The sequence below is a fragment of the Rhinoderma darwinii genome, chromosome 12 (assembly GCF_050947455.1).
Source record: "Rhinoderma darwinii isolate aRhiDar2 chromosome 12, aRhiDar2.hap1, whole genome shotgun sequence".
Taxonomy (NCBI): domain Eukaryota; kingdom Metazoa; phylum Chordata; class Amphibia; order Anura; family Rhinodermatidae; genus Rhinoderma; species Rhinoderma darwinii.
This window is the reverse complement of record NC_134698.1, coordinates 62,992,931-63,014,552: the sequence shown is the minus strand read 5'-3', so window position 1 is coordinate 63,014,552 and position 21,622 is coordinate 62,992,931. Positions and strand designations below refer to the sequence as shown.

Below are 21,622 nucleotides of genomic sequence, written 5' to 3'. Positions count from 1 at the left end.
TTCCAAGGTTTAAACGAAAAAAAACAAATAAAAACCAGCGTGGGGCATAAACAATATGGCAAGAAGTAACACCACAATAGAGGATTTCACACGAAGAACATATATCCAGGACATTAGGCATGACATGACGTCACACTAGCTCCATGGGGATTTGTCCTAAGATCCCCGTCCTTAAAGGGGTAATTTCCCAACGCACACATAGATGGCATATGCACAGGATATGTCATAAATGTGTGACAGGTGGAGGTCCCAAATCCTCCCACCTGGTGCGGGCAGAGAAGGCCTCTCCCTATTCAGTACCATGGGGGTTACGTAAACAACTAAGCAAGCGCGGCCAACTCTCCATTCCCCACCTGGATGAGGCAGTCGCCTGATCAGACGGGAAGGGGGTTAATCTGTGGATATGCCATAAGTGTGCAAGTTAGGGATAGCCCTTTGAACATTTCCTTCCATACAGGTTTCCTTCTCCAACTCAAGTTGATCCAAAATGATAGATTTTTGTGAATGGATTCATATTTTGTTATGAAAACATACCCTCAAGAGAAATACGGACCCGAATGTACACCATATGCAAACATGAAGGTGAACTTTTCTTGAAGGATCTCCATAAGACAGTACCTGCACCTGCATCTGAAGGCCGACATCCTGTCCTTCATCCATAAGCTGCATGATTCTCTGCTCCAGCTGCTGGTTGGTCACTATAGTGTCTGTAAGTTTGCTGTGTAAGCTCTGGACTTCGGCCTCCTTGGACATAAGTTTTCCCTGCAAATCTATAAAAAAAGAACCTCAATGACCAAAATGAGCAAACTATAGGACTCTATGCGAGGTCAATGAAAGCCTATTATATATGTGCAAAATATTGCACAACAAAAACCAAAAATAGACGGATCACAATAACCGAAAAAAAAAAAGAAGAAGATTGTAATGACCTTGCTGGCCCATTTCTACATCAGACATCCTTTTCCTTAGGTAGCTTTCAACTTCTTCCCATCTTCTCTCTGCCTCTTGCATCTGAGCCTAGAACATGAAACACAAATGTATCATTAGAAACACGAGAACGCCTGACATCTTTCATTCAATAGTCCTCCTCTCTCATCAACAAAGATGGCCCTATGCACACGACCATTGTTTTATGTCCGTGTGCTATCAAGTTGTTCAACGGATAGCACACGGACCCATTAATTTCTAGTGGCCACATGCACACGACTGTGGTTTCCACTGATCCGTCTGCGAGCCGTGGGACAGAGCCACAAAATTTGGAGCGGGTCCTATTCCTGTCCATGTCTGCGGATCGGTCTTGCCCACGATGGGAAAACCTATGGAACAGATGCCAGGACCGCAGACAACGGATCGGTTTACAGGCCGCAAAATACCAACGGTCGTGTGCATGAGGCTTTAGGCATGAAGGACATTTATCGGCAGACACCATCACAGTCACATATAGACCCATCTGATGAAAAATTCCTAATTAGAATATTGCGCACCTTCAGTCCAGAAACCGCCTGCTCATGGTTCTTTTTCTGCAGCTCCTCTTGTGCCAAGATACTGTTCTTATCATTTAGTTCTTTGACAAGCCTGGCATAGTCCTGACGTAGCTTATTGAGCTCATTGGATTGCCTGTAAAAAGAAAGGAAAAAAAATAATGTGATTATTATTTGTATTAGAATCATTAGCAGTAGAAAACGATGACACAGAAGAAAACATACTTGCTTTCCATCTGGTTGGTAGCGGAGCTCACAGCATCTCTTAAGATACCATTTTCCTGCTTCAGGTGAGCAGTCTGGGTCTCCAACTGCTCGCGGACCTGCTGAAACTACACAAGTACAATGTATTAATTGCCTTTACATGATAATATTGGCATACGGGTCACTGGTAATAAGCAGAACGTGCATAGTCAGTCCGGTTGTATGGAAAAAAAGTTGGGAGAATGGAGAGACTTGCTCCAATACTCTCACATCCCAAACTGTACACATGAAAAGGAGACATTCAAGTGGCTCAAAGTTTCAATGCATGAAATTCTCCATAGCATTGCATGTTACGATCAGAGCACATCAGCAGCTATAAGCTTCAAGGCAATGGACACCTTTGAGATGCAAAAAATTATTTTTATACATAGGATAGTCGTTATATAGTTAAAAGGGAATGTTAGCACTTTTGAGGCTTTAAAACGGCGGACAGTGCTATATAGAAGGGGAGGGAATTGTAACGATAAATTGCTGTCCATGTCATACAAGTTGCATGACCGAGAAATCGACCAGTGCCACGGTCGCAAGTGCCACTGAGGCAACCCCTAGATGTGCAAGGGCTCCCGCTTTGTCCTTTGATAACCCTGCCAGGCCCTCCCCTCTGAGTGATGGCTCTAGCAGTCTCCTGATTGGACGCTAGAGCTGTCCCTCAAAGCAGAGAGAGGCACTTGCGACTGTGGCGTCTGAAATTAAACTACTACTTATTTCGATTTTGCGGTCATGCAACTTGCATGTCCGAAACAATAGATATAGTTACCAAGTCCTCACTCATATCACGCAGCAGCGGTTTTGAGGCCTCTAAACTGCTGACAAAAAAAAAGGAAGAGTTTAACTGAGTTTCAGCCTGCAACCTTCATTCCTGATTATCCGCCGCCCCAGATATTCAGTTTACAACCTGCTCTTAGCTTCAGACTTTTCTTACGGGGACGTGTCCCTCCCAGTCATGCATGCTGGATGCGAGATCTGTGACTCCAGGATGCTGCTGATTTTACTAGCTCTCATGTATCAGCAGAGTTTCATTCCTGTACTGCTTTCTCTCTACACTGATAGCCAGTGTGATTTTTCCCTTTGCTTTCCTCCATATCTACACTCTGATACAGTACAGATTGTATGATCTGCCCTCCCTGAAGACTTGGATGCCTTCCCCACTTTCCACACACTGATCTGTCGTGTACAACCTCCTTACGCGACTATCTCTAAGGGTATGTTCACACATACAAAATTAAGTGGCTGAAAATTACGGAGCTGTTTTCAAGGGAAATCCGCCTTTGATTTCAAGGCATTTTTGAATCTGAAAAAGAAGCTTCTTTTAATTTGAAGCTTATTTTGAGGCGTTTTTCATAGCGTCAATGGAAAATCCGTTCCAAAAACACCTGAAGAGGTGACATGTTACTTCTTTTTACGATGTGTTTCCTTTCATTTAGCAGAGTAAAAATACGCCTCATGTAGACCCCACAGTGTATTTCCCATTGAAATCAATGGGAAACGGTTTGAAAGCTTATTTCAAGTGTAATTTGGAGCGTAATACGAGGCTTTTACGCTCCAAAATCAACCTGAAAACAAGCCGTGTGAACATTCCCTTACACAGAGAGAAGGTAGGAGGGGAAAGCAGATAAATCAGCCCCCACGGAATTTGTGTCAGAATTTGCAGGACAGAAAATAGGTGAAGGAGTTACACATGCTCTTCAGCAGCAATGTGATAATTTAAAAAAAAAATCATGAAGACTATTTAGAAAGTTGCCTAGCTTTGCATTTAGGAAGCAAATGAATATAAAAAAAACAAAAAAAAAAAAAAACTGTGCAAAAAGTGTACAGTACATACGGTAGACTTTAAATATTCCAATAACCCCATATAAAAAAAAAGTGCCCCCACTAAAATAGATGTCCCCAATGCGGTAATTCATCAGAGCACAGGAGAGTGTATTTGTAGGCAAGTATGTAATATAAATTTTTATTTCTCTTTTTTAAAATAAAAGGCGCAATTCTTATTAAACTAATATTATAAACAAAAACTACAACTAAAACAAAGTACTGCAAATTCTAAAAAAATATATTTTATTATTTTTATTTTAGATGATTAATATTTAGTTTTCTTATAATTTGTATTTAATTACAATCCTAATATGAATTTTTCTTAATATATTCTGCGTATTGAAAGGAAAGGCTTTACTTTAAAAACCTATAGTCTTCACCTATACTAACTTTTAGAACATAAAACCTTCATCAGGGGTAAAATGTACAATTCTAACGAGGTTCACGCCACATTATCTATCGCTTTGCCTCCATTCCTGTATCGGTCTCTCCATGAAATAACAGAGTAATCAACGTCTCCGAGGGAGGATACAGGTTATTTATAAGTGCATATCTACACACCCAGGTATGCTGAAGGATGTCTCGGGGGCACCATCTGTTCTCAGCTTACATTCTGCTTTGGTATTAATAGGAAGCTGAGCCACGGTTCAGTCCGAAGCTATAAATGTAACATCTGCGGCTTGGGGTTATTTAAAGAGGCAGCAGGGTTAGAGCGATCATTAATAAGTAGTACATGACGAGGGACTACACATCAAGTCAGAGCTAGCAAAAGTAGGAAACGTGTGTTGGCCGAAGACGAAAATCGCAATACAATGACTATTATAATTCACACTCTTTGGCCCCATGCACAATAACGTATTTTTGCGGACACAATTCATCCACAAATCTGCGGGTGAATTGCGGGCCCATTTGTTTCAATGGGCCCATGCACACGACGGTGGTTTCCACGGTCCGTGCATTGCCCGGGAGCCTGGACCGCAAAAAGACTGGACATGTCTTATTACGGCTGCATTTTGCGGTCCAGGCTCGTTGAAATGAATGCACACGCAATGTGCACGGCCCGTGATTTGCAGGTGGCCGCGGGTGTCCGTCCGAGCCGCAAATCACGGCCCGTGCACACAACTACGGTCGTGTGCATGAGGCCTTACTATACCAGCCTGGGATACTTACCAGCATGAACACATTTTCTCTGCAAAATATAGTAGAACACGGAGCGCGCTGAATTCATTAGGTCGGCAAGTAAAACATAGTATCACCCTGAGCGAGACCACCTCCATGTCATTCATATGGACAGGGAGACCCAAATTGCTCCCGATCACTCTCAAAGGGAGTCCGTCAGGAGATTTTACACTACTAACCAGCTGACACAGCAAGGTATCCATCAGGTAACGGATTATGAACATACCATTGTCGGAGAGGTTACTGCTTAAAGGACGAGTGTCGCGGAAAAATTTTTCTTTATAGCAATTTGCTTTTAGTGTTTTATTAAAAAAAAAAAAAAATTTATTTGAGTGTTTGTGTTTTACTTTTTTTTATTTTTTAACTTTTTCTTGTCTATGGGGGCTGCCATTTTTTTTTTCCATCTCTGTATGTGTCGATTAACGACACATACAGACATGGAATACGGCACATACAGCCCCATAGAGAATGCGAACGGGACCCGTTCCATTCACTATGCTGTACGCCGTCTGTGTGGGAACGGCGCATGCGCCGCTCCTACACAGTCCAAATGGAAGGTCTTCGGCCGAGCGACGTCCGGCGCCATTTTCTTGTGGACCGGAAGCCGCGGCCGGACAGTAAGATTACTACTTCCGGTCGCGGCTTCCGGACTTGTGTTCTAATGCAAGCACTTGGAGCGGAGGGAGCAGACGGAGCGGACGGAGCGGCGGCGGCAGGAGCAGGTAAGTTAGGTCTGTGTATGTACGTGTTTTAGTGTGTGATTACTACTGTATGTAAACCTACTACACTGTGTGTTAGCTCAAAAAATGGCGACACACAGTGTAGGAGGTTTGACCGTTCAATCCCCTCCTTTCTCCTGGCACTAGCCAGGATAAGGGAGGGGGGATTCTGCGAGCTCACTAGAGAGAGTGTGTTTCTCAAATTTTGCAGCATAAAGCAATGTGGTTGCTTTACCACATGCCAATGCTCCAATTTTGGGAATTGCTCCATCTAGTGACCAGCACTGGGAAAAGTTATAAATTAGAATGTAATTTATAATATTTCCTGACTCGTGAAAAAAAAAAAAAAAAAATTAGAACAATGTTTAATCATTTATACACTAACTGTTTAACTAAAAAAGAAAAATTTTTCTAGCGACACTTTCCCTTTAAGGCCTCATGCACACGACCGTAATGATTTTTACAGTCCGCAAATACAGATTCTTAGTTATTTATAGTCATCCGCAACTCCACATAAACGGCACGCTGTCCGCAATTATGGTCCGTAGTGCATCCGTATTTACGGATCAGCAAACAAAAAAAACGGGAGGAATCTTGGGTAATGCCCTGGCGTCGCATAGAAACGCTTCAGTAATAACCGACTGCTACACATCCGTATCCGTTCGAAATTACGGACGCACCCATAGACTTCTATTGGGAGTCCGTGCCATAATTACGGACAATAGGACATGTTTTGTATTTTACGGATTTCTACGAAACCGACACCCATTCGTAAATGTACGGAAAGGTGTCCGAAGCCCATAGAAATGATTGGGTCCACAACTTCATCCGTAATTATGGGTACGCTATTACGGATGAAGACTACAGTCTTCTGCATGGGGCCTGAATCCGTGTAAATAAAAGTTTTATTCTGCCGCGCTCCAGGTCTGCCGAACTAGGACGTGTCCGGAATGTAGCGCTCCAACCCCTCCATTTCCTCTTCAGTTGATTGACACTTCCTAGTTTGGCGGACTTGGCGCCCGGCAGAGTAAAACGTTTTTTACACGGATGCAAGCAGTAACATCTAATACAATGGTACGTTCCTAATCCCTTACCCGATAGTTACATAGGGTCAGCTGGTTTATAGCGTAAAATCTCCTGGCAGACTCCCTCTGAGGGTAGGTTTACACGGCTTATTAGCAGGCGTATTTTGGAGTGTAAAAGCCTCGTATTACGCTTAAAAATACACTTGAAAAAGCCTGCAAAGGGGCGTGGCTTGGACATGGCGCTGACCAGACGTGCTGCTTGAGAGCTCCGTTCCTGCACTTCCCTAACCCGATCATAAGCATCATTTTATCACCCTGATGGTCAGGAAATCCAAGGCCTCCACGGGGACTCCCTACTGTACACGGCAGATGTCTTCAGCCGGCTCCATCCAGAGATTTCTGACCGACGCTGCAGTTGGATCATCATCTAAGATGGCGACGCTGGAGGGGAGGCGAGATGGCGCCGGGACTTCGCTTCCAGAGGGGCTATCATCTGCGGCCGGCGCTGCTGCATCAGGTACCGCTAGTACCTTCCCCTCGATATCGGGCTCTCAGGGGCAGTTTCCCTCCCTGCTGGATGGGATTGAGCCGAGCTCTTCTGGGGCTGAGATGGCGCTGCCTGTGCGGGACTGCTCGCCACGTGGTGCCTGTCATGGCGGCCGAGTTTCTCCCTTATCCTCCCCTCATTTGCTGGGGCCTGCAATGTCGCCTTCTACCTCTCCCAGAGATATGGCTGTTCATCCCTCCTCTCATCTAGGTGGTTCTGCTGTCCTAGGGGATGATTTACAGGGCCTGAGACGACAGTTATCAGCATTGCCCACTAAACAGGACATGGAGCGTTATGTAAACCGTCTGGAGACGACATATAAATCAGAGATACAATCTCTTACTACCAATTTATCTCAATTGTCCGATCAAGTACAGCGGATGGAAAGGTATGTTTCCGGTATTACACAGCAACAAGTTTCTCATGCCGACCGATTGGATCAACACTCTCATCAGATTCACGCATTATTTAACCTTGCTGAGGATCATGAGAATCGGAATCGCCGTAATAATATTCGGCTTCGGGGCATCCCTGAGGATATCTCTCCGGGTCTGCTCATTCCTGCTCTACAGTCTGTTTAATTCATTACTAGGGCGCCCTGCTGCTGATCCTCTGGAGCTGGATAGAGCCCACAGGACTCTAGGCCCGCGTAACTCGGATCCTGATAGGCCTAGAGATGTGCTATGCCGTGTCCATTTCTTTTCTCTTAAGGGGCAGATTATGAGGAAGGCACGGGATAAAGGCGAGGATTTATTACAGGGAGTCAAGATCCAGCTGCTGTCTGATTTGTCCAGGATGACTCTGGACAAGCGCCGAGTGCTACGTCCTTTGCTGGATGTCTTGAGAGAACATGAGATCTCCTATTCCTGGGGTCACCCCTTTTAGTTGCAGGTTCGCAGGGACGGGGCACTGCGGAGTGTTTGTGACCCGGGGGATGTTCCGGATTTCTGCGCTGCTCTCCGTTTGCCTAGCGTCTCTCTCCGATTGGCCTTATGTTCCCATCCCGCCGCCGCGTCCACGATCACGCAGGCGAGGTCATTCTCCTGCTTCTCCTATGAGGCGTCATGATGGTCGTCATGCGGAGCCGATGTGATGCCCTTTTAATGTCTCCTAATTGCAGCCTGCTGTCGGAGCCTAATTACAATGGTTATTGTGTTCATCAGCTGAGGCAATTATATTCGGAGTTTCATGTGGTCATTACTGTGTGGGTCTGCATTATGTTTTAGGTGATTGCTGTTGGAGACCTGGTGGCTAATGTTGTCGGTTGATTGCTGTTAGGACGCCACAATCGTGAATGTTTATTTTTATTATTTTTCTTTATTGCTAACCTGTCTGTACATTTATGCTGACAATGAATGTATTCAGGGATGTTCTCTGCTGGGGTTTCTCTAGGGCCCTACTAACAATGTATATTCTTATTTAATTATTTTGGGGTATCACACTAAGTGCCGTGGTTTTCCTTTCTTTTCTGTTATACCGTTATTTGCTATATAAAAATTGCTGGGTTGGGGGGTGCGGGGCGCTGGCTAGACCTTGTCCTGACACTTCTCCTCTTAGGGTCTCACTGGTTATATCCGGTGTATATTGGATTGTTTCTCTTTGATTAGATCAAGGAGGGGGTGCTTGTTTCACCCGCTTGTTTGTCCTTGTTGTCGTGTCTCCCTTCCTTGTCTGTCTTGTCCTTCTCTTCATTGTGGTAGCACATTCTTGACTTGCTAGACCTACGTGCGTTGGAGATGGCACAGTTGAAAGTCTGTACCTTTAATGCTAGAGGGCTTAATGTCCCGGAAAAACGCTCGCAGATTTTGTACAACATGCACAAAGAGCGTGTAAATATCCTGTTTTTACAGGAGACTCATTTTCAGGTGGGCCACACTCCACAGTTTACAAATCGTTATTATCCAGTCTGGTTCCACAGTGCCAATCCGGAATCCAAGTCCAAGGGCGCTAGTATATGTATTCACAAGTCACTCTCTCATAAACTGGTAGACGTTCTGGTTGACCCGGGTAGTCGGTATGTGTTTCTTTAACTGTCCATTCGGAATAAGCTGTTCACCTTGGCTAATGTGTACCTCCCCAATCAGGATCAGGCGCGAGTGTGCTGCGGGTACTTGCGGAAATTGGAGGAGTTCATGGAGGGAGTTTTTATTGTGGGCGGTGATTTTAACCTGACGTTCGATTCCAGGCTTGACACCTCCTCGGGCAGGTCTGCGGTTCCGAAGTCCCACTTGGGAACCTTGAAAACTGTGATGCATTCCATGCAATTGTTTGACGTGTGGAGGATTCTGCATCCTCAGGTAAGAGAATATACTTACTTCTCCCCGCTACACAATATGTACATTTCTTATTAGCCACCATTTGCTTACCTGGCATCCTACCTCTGAGGTGGGCCCTATGGTTTGGTCGGATCATGCCCCTGTATTTCTGACACTCACGTTTCCTAGTTCGGTACCCAATTTCCAATCTTGGAAACTTAACGATAATTTATTGCGTGACTCAGTGTGTGTGTTAGCCCTTAAGGACTCGCTAACCGGCTTTTTTGAGATACATACACATGGCACCACCCCATTACCATTACAGTGGGAGGCGCTAAAGTGTGTAGTAAGGGGAGTCCTGATCCAACATGGGGCTCGTTTGAAGCGGGAAAAAGGGGTAGCCATTGCGCGGCTCCTTGCTCAGATACGGGACCTTGAATCCCGTCATAAGCATGTGCTTTCCTCACAGATCTTTGCGGAACTTACTACAGCGAGAGAATCCTTGCGTTCTCTGATAGACCAGTCACACGCTCGATTCAGGGACCGGATGCGAAAACATTCGTACGAATTTGCAGACAAATGTGGCAGGTCTCTGGCACGGATACTACATCCTCGCACCCAGGCGTCGTATATCCCTAAAATTACTTCTCCCTCGGGCGGTGAGGTTCATGATCCGGTGGGCATCACTGATTGCTTCAGACAGTATTACTCTGCATTATATAATCTTAAAGGCCATTTTCAGGATATGCAGGCGGATGCGATGCGGGATAAAATAGACCGGTATGTGCACGACACTGCGTTGCCGTCATTGGGGGACGGGGAGGCCTTGGGACTTGAGGAAGATTTTTTGGAAACGGAAGTGGAGCGCGCTATTGGAGACTCCTCCTTGGGCAAAAGTCCGGGACCCGATGGGTTTAATAATAAATTCTACAAGACATTTAAGGATCAATTGGCTCCGTTCTTGACTAAAGTTTTTAATTCTGTGTCTTCCTCGTGTCCCTTTGCACCTCAGTCCCTTGAGGCTGATATTACCCTTTTACCAAAACCGGGCAAGGATCCGACGTCGTGCGCAAATTTCCGACCAATATCATTGATAAATATAGATGTTAAGATTTTTGCGAAGTTGCTGGCCTCTCGACTCTCGCCTTTCTTACACGATCTGATCACAGATGACCGGGTGGGGTTTGTGCGTGGCAGGGAAGCGCGGGACAACCCTCCTTTTAACATTATACTGCCAATCCCATAAGATACCGATGTGTTTACCCTCGGTCGATGCTGAAAAAGCTTTTGACAGGGTACATTGGGTGTTTCTCCGCAGTGTCCTGACACAGGTTGGCCTTGGCGCCACTATGGTGGATAGGATTATGGCATTATATCATGGGCCTACGGCCCGGGTTCAAGTTAATGGTTTGTTATCTGACTCTTTGTCTATTACTAATGGCACGAGACAGGGGTGCCCACTCTCACCTTTACTCTATGTTTTGGTCATGGAACACCTGGCCGTGGCACTATGGAACAACCCTAATGTTAAAGGCGTCTGTGTTGGCGCGAAACATCACAAACTAGCATTGTATGCCGATGATCTCCTTGTGTACATTACGACTCCCATGGTTTCCTTGCCATCTTTGACCGGGGAATTTGAGCGATTTGGTCATTTGAGTAAATTTTAAAGTCAACTATTCTAAATCGGAGGCATTGAATATATCTCTCGATACTGCTCTAGCCTCCCACCTCGCTCGTGTTTTTCCGTTCAAATGGCAATCTAAATCTCTAAAATATCTGGGGGTGCATATTCCCAAACAACAGTCGGATTTGTTCGCTTTGAATTACACACCCATTCTGCAGCGCACCTTGAAGGATTTAATGTCATATGGTGGGAACCGCATATCGTGGTTTGGGCGCATTAACGCGGTTAAAATGGACATTCTGCCCAAATTCCTATACATATTCCAAACCGTCCCTATCATAATTCCAACGAGCTTCTTCCAAACATTGCATAGGGCCATAACTAAATTTGTTTGGGGCTCCTCTAAGCCTCGTGTTCGTTTTGCTGTCCTTAGTCGGCCGAAAGTGGAGGGGGGGGGGCAGGATTGCCGGATTTTAAACGCTACCACCAAGCTGCGGTCCTCATGCGATTGGTAGACTGGTTCCGCTCGGATGCGGGTAAGCAATGGGTGCGCATTGAGAAGGCTATGTCTCCCCTAGCACGGTCGTCTCTGCCTTGGTTGTCTGCTCTTCATCGACCTTCATCTTCTCTGCCTTCCCTCACACGTCAGTTTCTTGTAGTCTGGGAGCGGATCATTGCTACGATGGACATTGTTCACCTTCCAGGTCCTCTAACTCCTCTTTTTGATGATCCTTCCTTCCCTCCGGCGGTGGGTGTGGACACATTCCTCTGTTGGGAGAGACAGGACGGTGGTTTCTTGGCTAAGACTCTTACACCTGAGGGTACAATCTTGTCAGTCTGTTGTCTCTGAGGCCTGCCCGGGGGGACGTCCGGTTTGGTGGTCCTATTTTCAGTTGCGCACCTATCTTTCTTCCATGGGCGACCGTTTTGCTTTGCTGCAGGATAAGACTCCTCTGGAGCACTATTTGTTGTTGACTACCGCCCCCTCATGTGTTGTCCTATTTACACGGGATCCTTCTACCCAAATACGATTACTCTCAGCTGACATTCACTACCGCATGGGATGAGGAATTGGGGACTCGACACTCTGCTGAGGAGTGGGGCACATCTTTCTTCCTGGCGCATAAGCTACCGACCTCGTGCTTCGCCCAGGAAAAAAATTATACGATTCTCACCAGATGGTACCGCTGTCCTTCTTTGCTGCATAGGATATTCCCTGATGTATCTGATGAGTGCTGGAGGTGTGGGGAGGCTCCTGGAACCATGCTGCACATTTGGTGGGATTGTCCCAAGCTTCGTCCCTTTTGGGAAAAAAATTTTGATCTTGGTAACAAACTTTTTCATACTGAGGTTCAGACTTCGGCCTCCATTGGCTTACTTTCCATGGTTCCTGGATCACTCCCACACCTCAAAAAGAGTGTCTTTCGGCATTTTTTGACCGCAGCAAGAACAGTGATTCCTCGTCATTGGAAGTCCAGCACTGTACCTTCCTTGAAGGAATGGGTGACGGAGGTGAACGGAATTATGAGGATGGAGGAGTTCATGTCTGCTGATCAGGGTAAAGCTGAGCTATTTGTCCGCACCTGGGCAGTGTGGTCTGGATTCCGGGGTGGTAATGATCTACCTCTCTGGCTGGATGGCCTCTTTTGAACACCTATATAAGCCTACCTTTTGCGTGCTAGGTCTGTATGTGTTTCCCCTTGTTGTCTTGTGTCTGTGTTAGTATGACGTATAATGTGCACTTATATGCGATAATTTTTATCCAACTGTGGGGACTGGCTTCCCTAAATAATGCACTATCTTTGCTGCACTTATGGTATTGTTATTCTCATTGCATTCTTATTTAGTTTTTGCTTACTGATTAGGAGGTTACCTCCTACTGTTGTTTCTATGTCTTTGTGTATTTTATGCGATATTGAAGTGGTTATATTGCACTGCGTGTGAATTTTGCAAATTTATGAAACCATGTGTATGCGGTTATGTTTTGTATATTTTCAAAATAAAAATCTTTGATAAAGAAAAGAAAAAGCCTGCAAACAGATTCTGATGGATTTCAATGGGAAATACACTGCTGTTCACACGAGGCGCTAGTGAATTAAAAAAACATCTCGTAAAAATACGTTTTTGGAACGGATTTTCCATTGACACTATAAAAATTGGCTTAAAAAAAAAAAACAAAAAAAACTACTTTTCAGCTTCAAAAACACACTGAAATCAGAGGCTGTTTTCCCTTGAAAACACTCAGAATTTTCAGCGACTTCTTTTAGCACGTGTGAACATACCCCAAAAGGGAGTGATCCATAAAATGACAGTTAACAGTAAATGGTGCCAGAACCCGCAGCAGAGAAGATGTATAGATGGCCACCACTTCCCCCAGAGATCACAGCTGATCGCCGGGGATTTCAGTAGTCGGGACAGAGGTTTAGCAGATCACCAGGCCTTCTTATTATCAAAAACAGGTTGACCAGATGAGTCACCTCCTTTAATTTTTAGGCCAACTCATGTGAAGATTTTTTTCCTGTCTCACAAGCAAATTGGGATCTTTATTAGACGGGAGCGACACTACTGGTCAAGCAGAGCGAGGACTACTGCAATTTCATAAGTGGTGGAACAGCTCTTTTGGGGTGGTGACAGGTTCATTTTAAGAAGTAACTGAATACAAGCGTCAGGGACACAGAATTCATTAGGTAGGATATAAAAACAGGAATCCCAGTAAACACCGCTCCTTAATATTTCCGGAAAAAAATAAAACGTCAGGCATGATTTACAGATTGTATTTATAGCCTGGTATGTGAAAAGATAATGGCCATAACTTGTAGTACAGAGGTCAAGTACATTCCGTACATATAATAGGTCATAGATCTTCTGCTGATAATGATTCGGGGTTTCTTCTTTTACATACGGCATTGTGAATATCTTCTATAACGCTACAAGTAATTGCGTCTTACTGGCATCACCCCCTTTAATTTTCTTACATGCCGCCTCCATTATATTCAGGGGTGCACCGTTCAAAAGACGTTGGGGACACCAAACGGGAGACAGGTAACCGCAGCGGTACTTAACTGGCAGACCGTGTTCTAAATCTGGACTGCGGACACCATCACGCCATTGTATCCACGTCCTTAGGATGCAGATACTATTGAACTACTTCACTTAGCGCTGGCGAGCGATGAGGTGATTGTGCCGCCTGCGTTGCTCTGCTTGCCAGGCCCGCATCGCTGGATGACCGCGTGCGAACAGGTACAGGTGAGTACGTTGCTGTTTGGCAATTTCTACAGGGGACACTGCGTGTGGCCCTTCTATCAGGGGTCAGTTAAGCCTAGAATTTCTGCCACAGATCCACGAGTTGGTAAACACAGCCTTATTGTTACTTTTCAGCTCGGACGTTCGCCTGACAACAGACCCAGGTGAATGGACCTTTACTACCCCTGAAATTATAGGAACAATTCTGGAGCAAAATGTCAACATTTCCAGACACACACGCAGCTCGTGTCACTCAAAAACTAAGTGCATGTTCTAGCGGGTATTAAAGTACCCGAGCACACTATAAAGAGCCCGTAATATGATGCCATGCGCCATTACCCTCCATTATATAGGACATTTCCTTACTTTAAGCTGCATTTGTTGAGCGTCCTGATAACTGCTATGCATCTTGCTTTGGAAAACTCCATGTTCTTTCTCTAACAAGTTGATGCGTTCTCTTGCTTTTGCTTCAACCAAGTTTGATTTTTGCTTTTCTGCTACCAGTTCCTTTAAAGAAATGAATGAATGGAATGAATGGACATACATTATTAGCACCGTTACCTGCTGTAAACACCAGAATATCAACAGAACGGCTTAAGTCAGATTTGTTAAGTCTTTGAAAACATTTAATATCGTACTAAAGCTAGTGAACCCCTTAAAAGTCACAGAAGTTAAAAGAGTAACTCCAATGGTACTAAGAACCAAGGATTACAAATTGTTATAGGTCAATAGAACTACCACTGCTTGCTTAAAGTGTAACTAAACTCTTAAAAAACTTGACATGTCAGAAGATTTGATTGGTGGGGGTCTGATCACTGAAACCCCACCAATCGCTAAAATGGAACGGCAGAAGCGCTCAGGTGAGAGCGGTGCTGCTTCGTTTCCGATTGGTTTTTCTTAGAGCAAGGTACAGACTTAATAAAAAGTTTATGTCCGTACACTGCTCGCTCGGCTTTCCGAGGAAAGCCGATCAGAAACGAAGCGGCACAGCGTTCAACAGAGTGCTTCTGTCGCTTCCTCTTAGCGATCGGCGGGGGTCCCAGTGCTTGGACCCCCACAGATGAAGACTTCTGACATGACACGGACATATCAAATTTTAAAAAAAGTTTAGTTACCCTTTAACAAGATGACCTAAGTAAAATGAAGTCACAATTATCTGGGCACGGTTCCATGTCCGATTCCAAGTAAAAAAAATAAAAGTGTAAACGTACAGTAGATAAAACGTAAACTATGCACGGCTATATCGCAGAAAGGAAAGTGAAGAGCTAAAACTTATCACGCATTGTCCATAAGAATAAATAGTACAAAACTATCGATGAAATAGAAACCCATAAGTACCATTTAAAAAGTTACATTTAACTCTTTACCTAAAATAAAATCACATCATACCCCGATACCAATATACTTTGGAAAATTTGACATTTGGCACATTGTGAATACGCCACTCAGGACGCCTTCATGCAATTTTGCATGAAAATGTAACATTTTGTAAAAATAATGAATAAAACTTCATTTGTGGCTACAAATCGGACCCAAATCGGACCTTAAACGCATAACACCTCCTAAAAATGCCAAGTCAAGATATGCAGAGATCATACATACCACTTACCCGGTCATCTTCCTGCCATCACTTGCACCCCTGCCCTCCACTGAACTGTAACTGAAGCTTTTTATTCTGCACCCCGAATACGGCAGCTAGAGCTTTTCTCCTGGTATCATTTGAAAACTAAGAATCTGGGTTTTAATTTCATACAAAGATCAAATTCTAGCTCTATATTCTATATATAAGCTGTATATTCTAGTTGTGGCAAGCGTTTAAAGTCATGGCGTATCACATATGAACTTGTCAGTAAAAGGGGTCAAAGAGGAACTCGGGTAAAAAAAATAAAAAAATACTGTAGTTATTCAGGCTCCTTAATGGATTCATTTTAATACTACGTTTGATAGACAACAATCAGCGCAGTACTTGGGTGACGGAGAACAGTTTCTACATTCTTGGAGAGAAGTGCCCCTCATACTGTACAAGTACTAATGATGTGTAACAAGTACATTCAGATCCCACGCCTGAGGCACAAAGATGCTCCTGCTTTTTTTTTTTACATTTTTGTCCCCTTTTGAGGGATTGACAGGGAGACGTGAAGGGTTTGGCATAGGACTTAGCGGGGTTGCTGGTGAAATCAAATATTGATGGTGGGGGGGGGGGTCGGACTCTTGGCAGCCGTGCCGATCAGCATAGGGGCCATAGCGTTTTCCATTCATTACACAATTCCATACTGTACAACGCTGACACATTTGTGGCGGCTGAGCACAGCATTACAGCTTCCTCACATTCAAGAAAAATGGGAGAAATCTGTCACAATGTGCCGTGCCGCCACAAATGTGTCAGCGTTGTAGAGTATGGAGAAGTAGTACCCTTCACAAAGCAGATCGGCTGGGGTTATCTGACACGGAGTGCCTATCCTGAAAATAGACCATAGATTTTATTTCACTGGACAACCCCTTTAAATTTTCCCTCTCCAGAACTAAAACCGTAACAAAATTACCAAAACATCCTTTTTCCAGTCAGGGATCAGCAATCCTATTGCTCTCAGGCGTCACATGAGCGTTTGAAATCAACGTGGAGGACATATATAGAGGTCCGTCTTATGTTAGAAGTTTAGATTGTGGGAGGTCTGGGTGCAGAGACGCCCACTGATGGCTGGTGCAAAGGGGCAGAAGTGCTCAGCTGATCGCTGTGCCCCTTTATCTTTGAACAGCCTTGTTTAGTGTATCCTGGGAAAGGAGGGGTGAGCGGTATATGGGCATAGACTTTCTATGAGCCCGTACACCCCTTTTCTCGGCTCATCACATCATTCATCTGAGCACCTTTGATCTCTTGTTCCAGCGGTCGTGAGCAGTGTCAGCACCCAGAACGCCATTGATCGAAACTTATTACGTGTTAAAAGTTTAATTAAATGGCAGGTACCCCCAAATTTATTATTACCAAGTCCCCCTTTAATTTTTGGCTAATGTAAGTGTATGATCTATGGAATATGTTGGCACTAATATAAATAATGGGTAATTCTTAGGCATTGTTCACAAGAAAGCAGCTGTGAAGCCGGACACGAATGTCAATTTCTGGGGTCTTTGGTGTTACTTTATTGGTCACAATTTGTAATTCTTTGAAATAAAAGCCATGAATAGATTTCATATTTGATAAGAGCGTTATGCGTTACCTGCGTGATTTGCCTGCACTGCTCCTTCACTAATGCAGCTTCATCCTTAGCGGCAGATAGCAACTTCTCCTTCTCCTGTAACTTAAGTACAGCAGCAGTATCTCCCTTTTTTGCCTGAGGAGAATAATAAAGAAAAAAATACAGGAAAAAAACCAAACACATTTAATTTATTCATTAATAACCTGTAATGATCCATACATGAGAAAAAAAAAAACTTTTTTGCAGACCTTCCCGTTACACTTGCCAATAATAAAATGGAACAATAGGCGAAGAATGCGTCCTGTAATACTTCCTCCCGACATTGGCACAAGCGGTTCTACAAATCTGGAATTCACCCAACAGAAGGGACACCCGCCCACATTAATGAGTGCAAGAGTTATTCGTGCCGGAAACACCACGCCGTTGCCACCGGTGACCAGAAGCTGAAAGACGACCCCTGGGATTTACTTTACTGCTCAGAGTCGGGCACAATTTACTCAGAAGAAAGACAAAGTACAGTGAATGCAAGTCGGCCATGAATATCTGCAACTGCTCGCTATAAGGGAGCAACAGCGCAGGAGTCGCATCCCACACAAGAGTTCATTGAAGGGGTTTCCCACCAGATTCAGGGTATATCAATAGGATATGCAACGTATTTCTGATTGGGACCCGGGCATGTCCTATTAAAATGGCATGTGTTATTTTTTGGGCTTTCCGGGCAATGCATGGACGGTGGAAACCATGGTCATGTACATTGGCCCATAGGATAGAATGTGTTCCATAGCGGATAGTATATGGATGCAAACGCACGGTCGTGTGCATGAGGCCAACAGTATCTGGCTCTGTAGAGGCTTCATTTAAAGCGAAATAAGACACAGGTAAACAAAAACTGACCTGACCCTCCGCACGCACGCACGCACGCACGCACGCACGCACGCACACACTTTAGACCTTGAACTCCAAGATCAAAGGGGTATTCCAGCCTCCAGCATTTTTTACCTATTCACTGGGTAGATGAAAAAATGTAAGATCGGTGGGGCTCTGACCACTGGGACCCCTAATAAATGCCAAAACGGAGGACCAAGATTCGCGCCAGCGGCAGGACGGTGGCTAGGAGGAGTTCGAATGGAGCGGAGGCCAGACATGTGTGGTGCCGCTCCAGTCAAAGTCTATTGGACTGACAGAAACGCCTGCTCTGGTGATCGGTGGGGGTCCCAGTGCTTGGATCCCCTCTGATCTAGCATTTTGCACTGTTATTTTAACACTATTTTCATTATCCTGGCTCGATATCAAAATGGTTTACTACAAGAAAAAAAAAAAAGATCTGCTCCCATTGTAGAACTGGCTTTCTGTGATCACGATGTATTTTCTTACCTTGTTCACAATCTCCTGCACAGAACTGGACTTCGCTTTCAGCATCTCCACCACAGACATCGCCTCCTCTTCTGAGAAAATCAGGTTCTTCATGGTTGACACGAAATCCTTAAACTTTACCTCTGCATTTTCTTTAAAAAAAAAAAAAACAATTTTAAATTCATAAAATGAATTTGACAGGAAACACATTCATGGATTTTTAAGAACAATGCAGCGGTCACCGGTCACACAACCGGAACCTCATAGTGATTGGAGCCGTGTAACTTTCGTAGACCCTCTTGTGATTCAGTAGTGCAGCATTTGTATTACATTCCATTCGCAGAAATTTTGGGGGGGCTAGTGCATAGATTACTACTAAAAGTCTGTCTGTATTCCGCTGACAAACTCCAAGGACAACAGAAGACAATGTTATTTTTCTGCCACGGTCCTGCTTTACTGGATTGCTCCGGTTTGTGAAGAAAGCCATTTCCATGGCATTAGACTAGATATGCATGAGGTTAGAAAAATATGGCATTTCTGCAGAAACAGCGCCCCTCTTGTCCAGTGGCTATGTTTGGTATTGCAGCTCATCCCGATTCACAAAAGTAAAATTTAGAGTTCCTCTACCCAGAAGATAATAAAAACAGGGAGTTACCTTTGCGCTCACCTTTGTCTGTAACATTCTTCCCTTTCTTGCCCCCACTCTTCTGAACTACCTCTGTTATCTCTGCTCTCTCAAATTTGGTTATATCCTTCTTCTCCACCACAGCAGGGTCTGAGTTGTCCATCAATGGGATGTATACGGTAGGTCGAATTAGTGGCTCATTTACCAAAGCCGGAACTAAAAAGACAACATTTTACAATAAAACCGTACCAAAGAACGTATTCACGGACACCTAACCACCACAAGCGAGCGCCGCTCTGCCGGTACACAAGCAGGGGTCTATGCTAGTCGTCGTTGATTATCCCCAAGTACATACCACTTTCTACTTTCTGCTTCTTTTTTGCTGCAGTCTTCTTTCCAGGTTCTTGCGGCTTCACCTCAGCCAGTGGAATGACGGATTCTTGCTTCTTAGAAGGTACCACTTGTTCATTTTTGGGCTCTGGAGTGATGGGAGAGTCATCTGAGCAAGAAAGAAGTGAAAGGTTATAACTCTGTGCTTCCAAATCAGATTTAGAATGTTTTACATGCAATTACGTTTTTTAAATGAAGGTTCTCCAAAATCCGGATTGCGTATGGGATATCAGGTGTAAATAAATTTAAAAGGGGTTATGCCAGAAGTGAAAAATTTTTTCCTTAGGGGCTGCAAATTAAATAAAACAAGAGAGAAATACTTACCTACCCTTGCCCCGACGATGCAGCAATTTTGCTCCGGTGGCGGTCCCGGTTTTTGTACGTAGCATCTGACCGCTGCAATCTGAGAGCTCAGCGGGATTCTGGTGAACAATTGTATTTCTGGCATTGTGCCAGAAACACAACATATGGCCACTGAGCCCTCGGATTGGCTGCAGCGGTCACATGCTATGTGAATGTAAGGAGCCACCTGGACTGCCGCCGGAGTGACAGCGCTGGATCGCCCGGGGACATGGATAGGTAAATACTGCTTTTTTTTGTTTTTATTTAATTTGCAGCCCCTAAGAAAAAAAATGTCACTACCCAGATGACCCCTTTAAAGGTTTTAAATTAATTGAAGAGGAGAGAAAGGGGATACAAAATGGATACCACCTGGGTAACACACAGACACAAAAAAACAAAATCCTTTAAAAGAGGCTCTGTCACTAGTTTAGTAACGCCCTATGTTCTAGCTAATCGGATAGGCGCGGTCACACTGATCGTGAAAATTGTGTCCCAAAACATTTATTATTTTAATATAGTTCTGAGCTTCGTTCTAAATATGTAAATGAGGCTAATCTAGACAAGTGGGCGTCACCACCAGCAATTCTCCTAAGGTGGAGCTACATCGCAGACTCTGACGCTGTCCTATCAGCATGAAGCTACTTCACACAGTGCGAGAGACTGAGGCTGGAGGGAAGGGGGATCATTTCAGACTGCCATATCTCGGGCTGTGGACAACTTAGAACAGCGGTTCATATGACACCAGGATCGCAGTTCTAGCTGTGACACAACCGGAGATATCACCAGTTGAATACACAGTCGGGAATGGAAGCTGTATACTATATGATCATGCTGTGCTGGGTAGGGAAGCTGGATGCTGATTGGACAGCGTCACACAAAACATTACACCGCCCAGAGTGACAAGAAAGTCACCTCCCATTTGGCTATTAGAGCCAAATTAGCATATTTAGAAAAATGCTCCTAACTTTGCCAATAATAAACGTCTCTTAAAACAAATCACACTGTAGTTATCAGCATCATAGCGCCTTTTAGATTAGTTAGGAAATAGGGAATTAATAAACTAGTGACAGTCCCTTTAATCCTATGGGCTGCTTAAAAAAAGAACATAACAGGATTAATAAAAAGAATGCTAAATTGCGGCTTAAGATTTTTTCTTTATCTTTCTGTTGGTGTCTCTTTAAAAACAGAAGAAGTGCCATATGAAGGTTCATGCACTCTTACTGTGTGCTAGTAACCTCTTCTTGCCATAATTATCCCTGATGCCACTTCTTATCCCACATAATGCGGTGTGACACACCGTTTCCTTTCAACGACTTAACGCTAAGTACCGAACTTTAGTTAATGACAAGATATGTCTGTCGGTGAACATGTGACGACGGCCATATTAAGAGCTTACAGAATAGAGAACATTAGTCAGAGTAAAAATTGTATCCCTCATATACGCTGCATTGTTTGAGTATATATAATGAGTCCATGTATTTTAATGATGCAAAACACTTACAAGTGTACCTATATTTTTATAAAATGTTTTGATCGGCGGGGGTCCGGGCTCTGAGACTCCCACCG

The 21,622-nt window shown here is 44.3% G+C and overlaps 1 protein-coding gene across 9 annotated transcripts in view; it reads right to left on the bottom strand.

The window, feature by feature from the left end:
- KTN1 (kinectin 1) overlaps nucleotides 1–21,622 on the bottom strand; it is a 105,860-nt gene that overhangs the window by 56,254 nt on the left and 27,984 nt on the right. For 6 of the 9 annotated variants that reach the window (XM_075843265.1, XM_075843270.1, XM_075843271.1 and 3 more), the window contains exons 3-11: nucleotides 19,680–19,823; nucleotides 19,355–19,540; nucleotides 18,721–18,851; nucleotides 17,368–17,481; nucleotides 14,519–14,659; nucleotides 1,707–1,813; nucleotides 1,485–1,617; nucleotides 930–1,017; nucleotides 619–770 (exon numbers count right to left, since the gene is read on the bottom strand). In XM_075843265.1, coding sequence (XP_075699380.1) covers nucleotides 619–770; nucleotides 930–1,017; nucleotides 1,485–1,617; nucleotides 1,707–1,813; nucleotides 14,519–14,659; nucleotides 17,368–17,481; nucleotides 18,721–18,851; nucleotides 19,355–19,540; nucleotides 19,680–19,823 — 1,196 coding nt within the window. The remainder of the gene's footprint in view (nucleotides 1–618; nucleotides 771–929; nucleotides 1,018–1,484; nucleotides 1,618–1,706; nucleotides 1,814–14,518; nucleotides 14,660–17,367; nucleotides 17,482–18,720; nucleotides 18,852–19,354; nucleotides 19,541–19,679; nucleotides 19,824–21,622) is intronic. The other 3 variants (XM_075843272.1, XM_075843267.1, XM_075843273.1) reach the window with 1 other exon arrangement.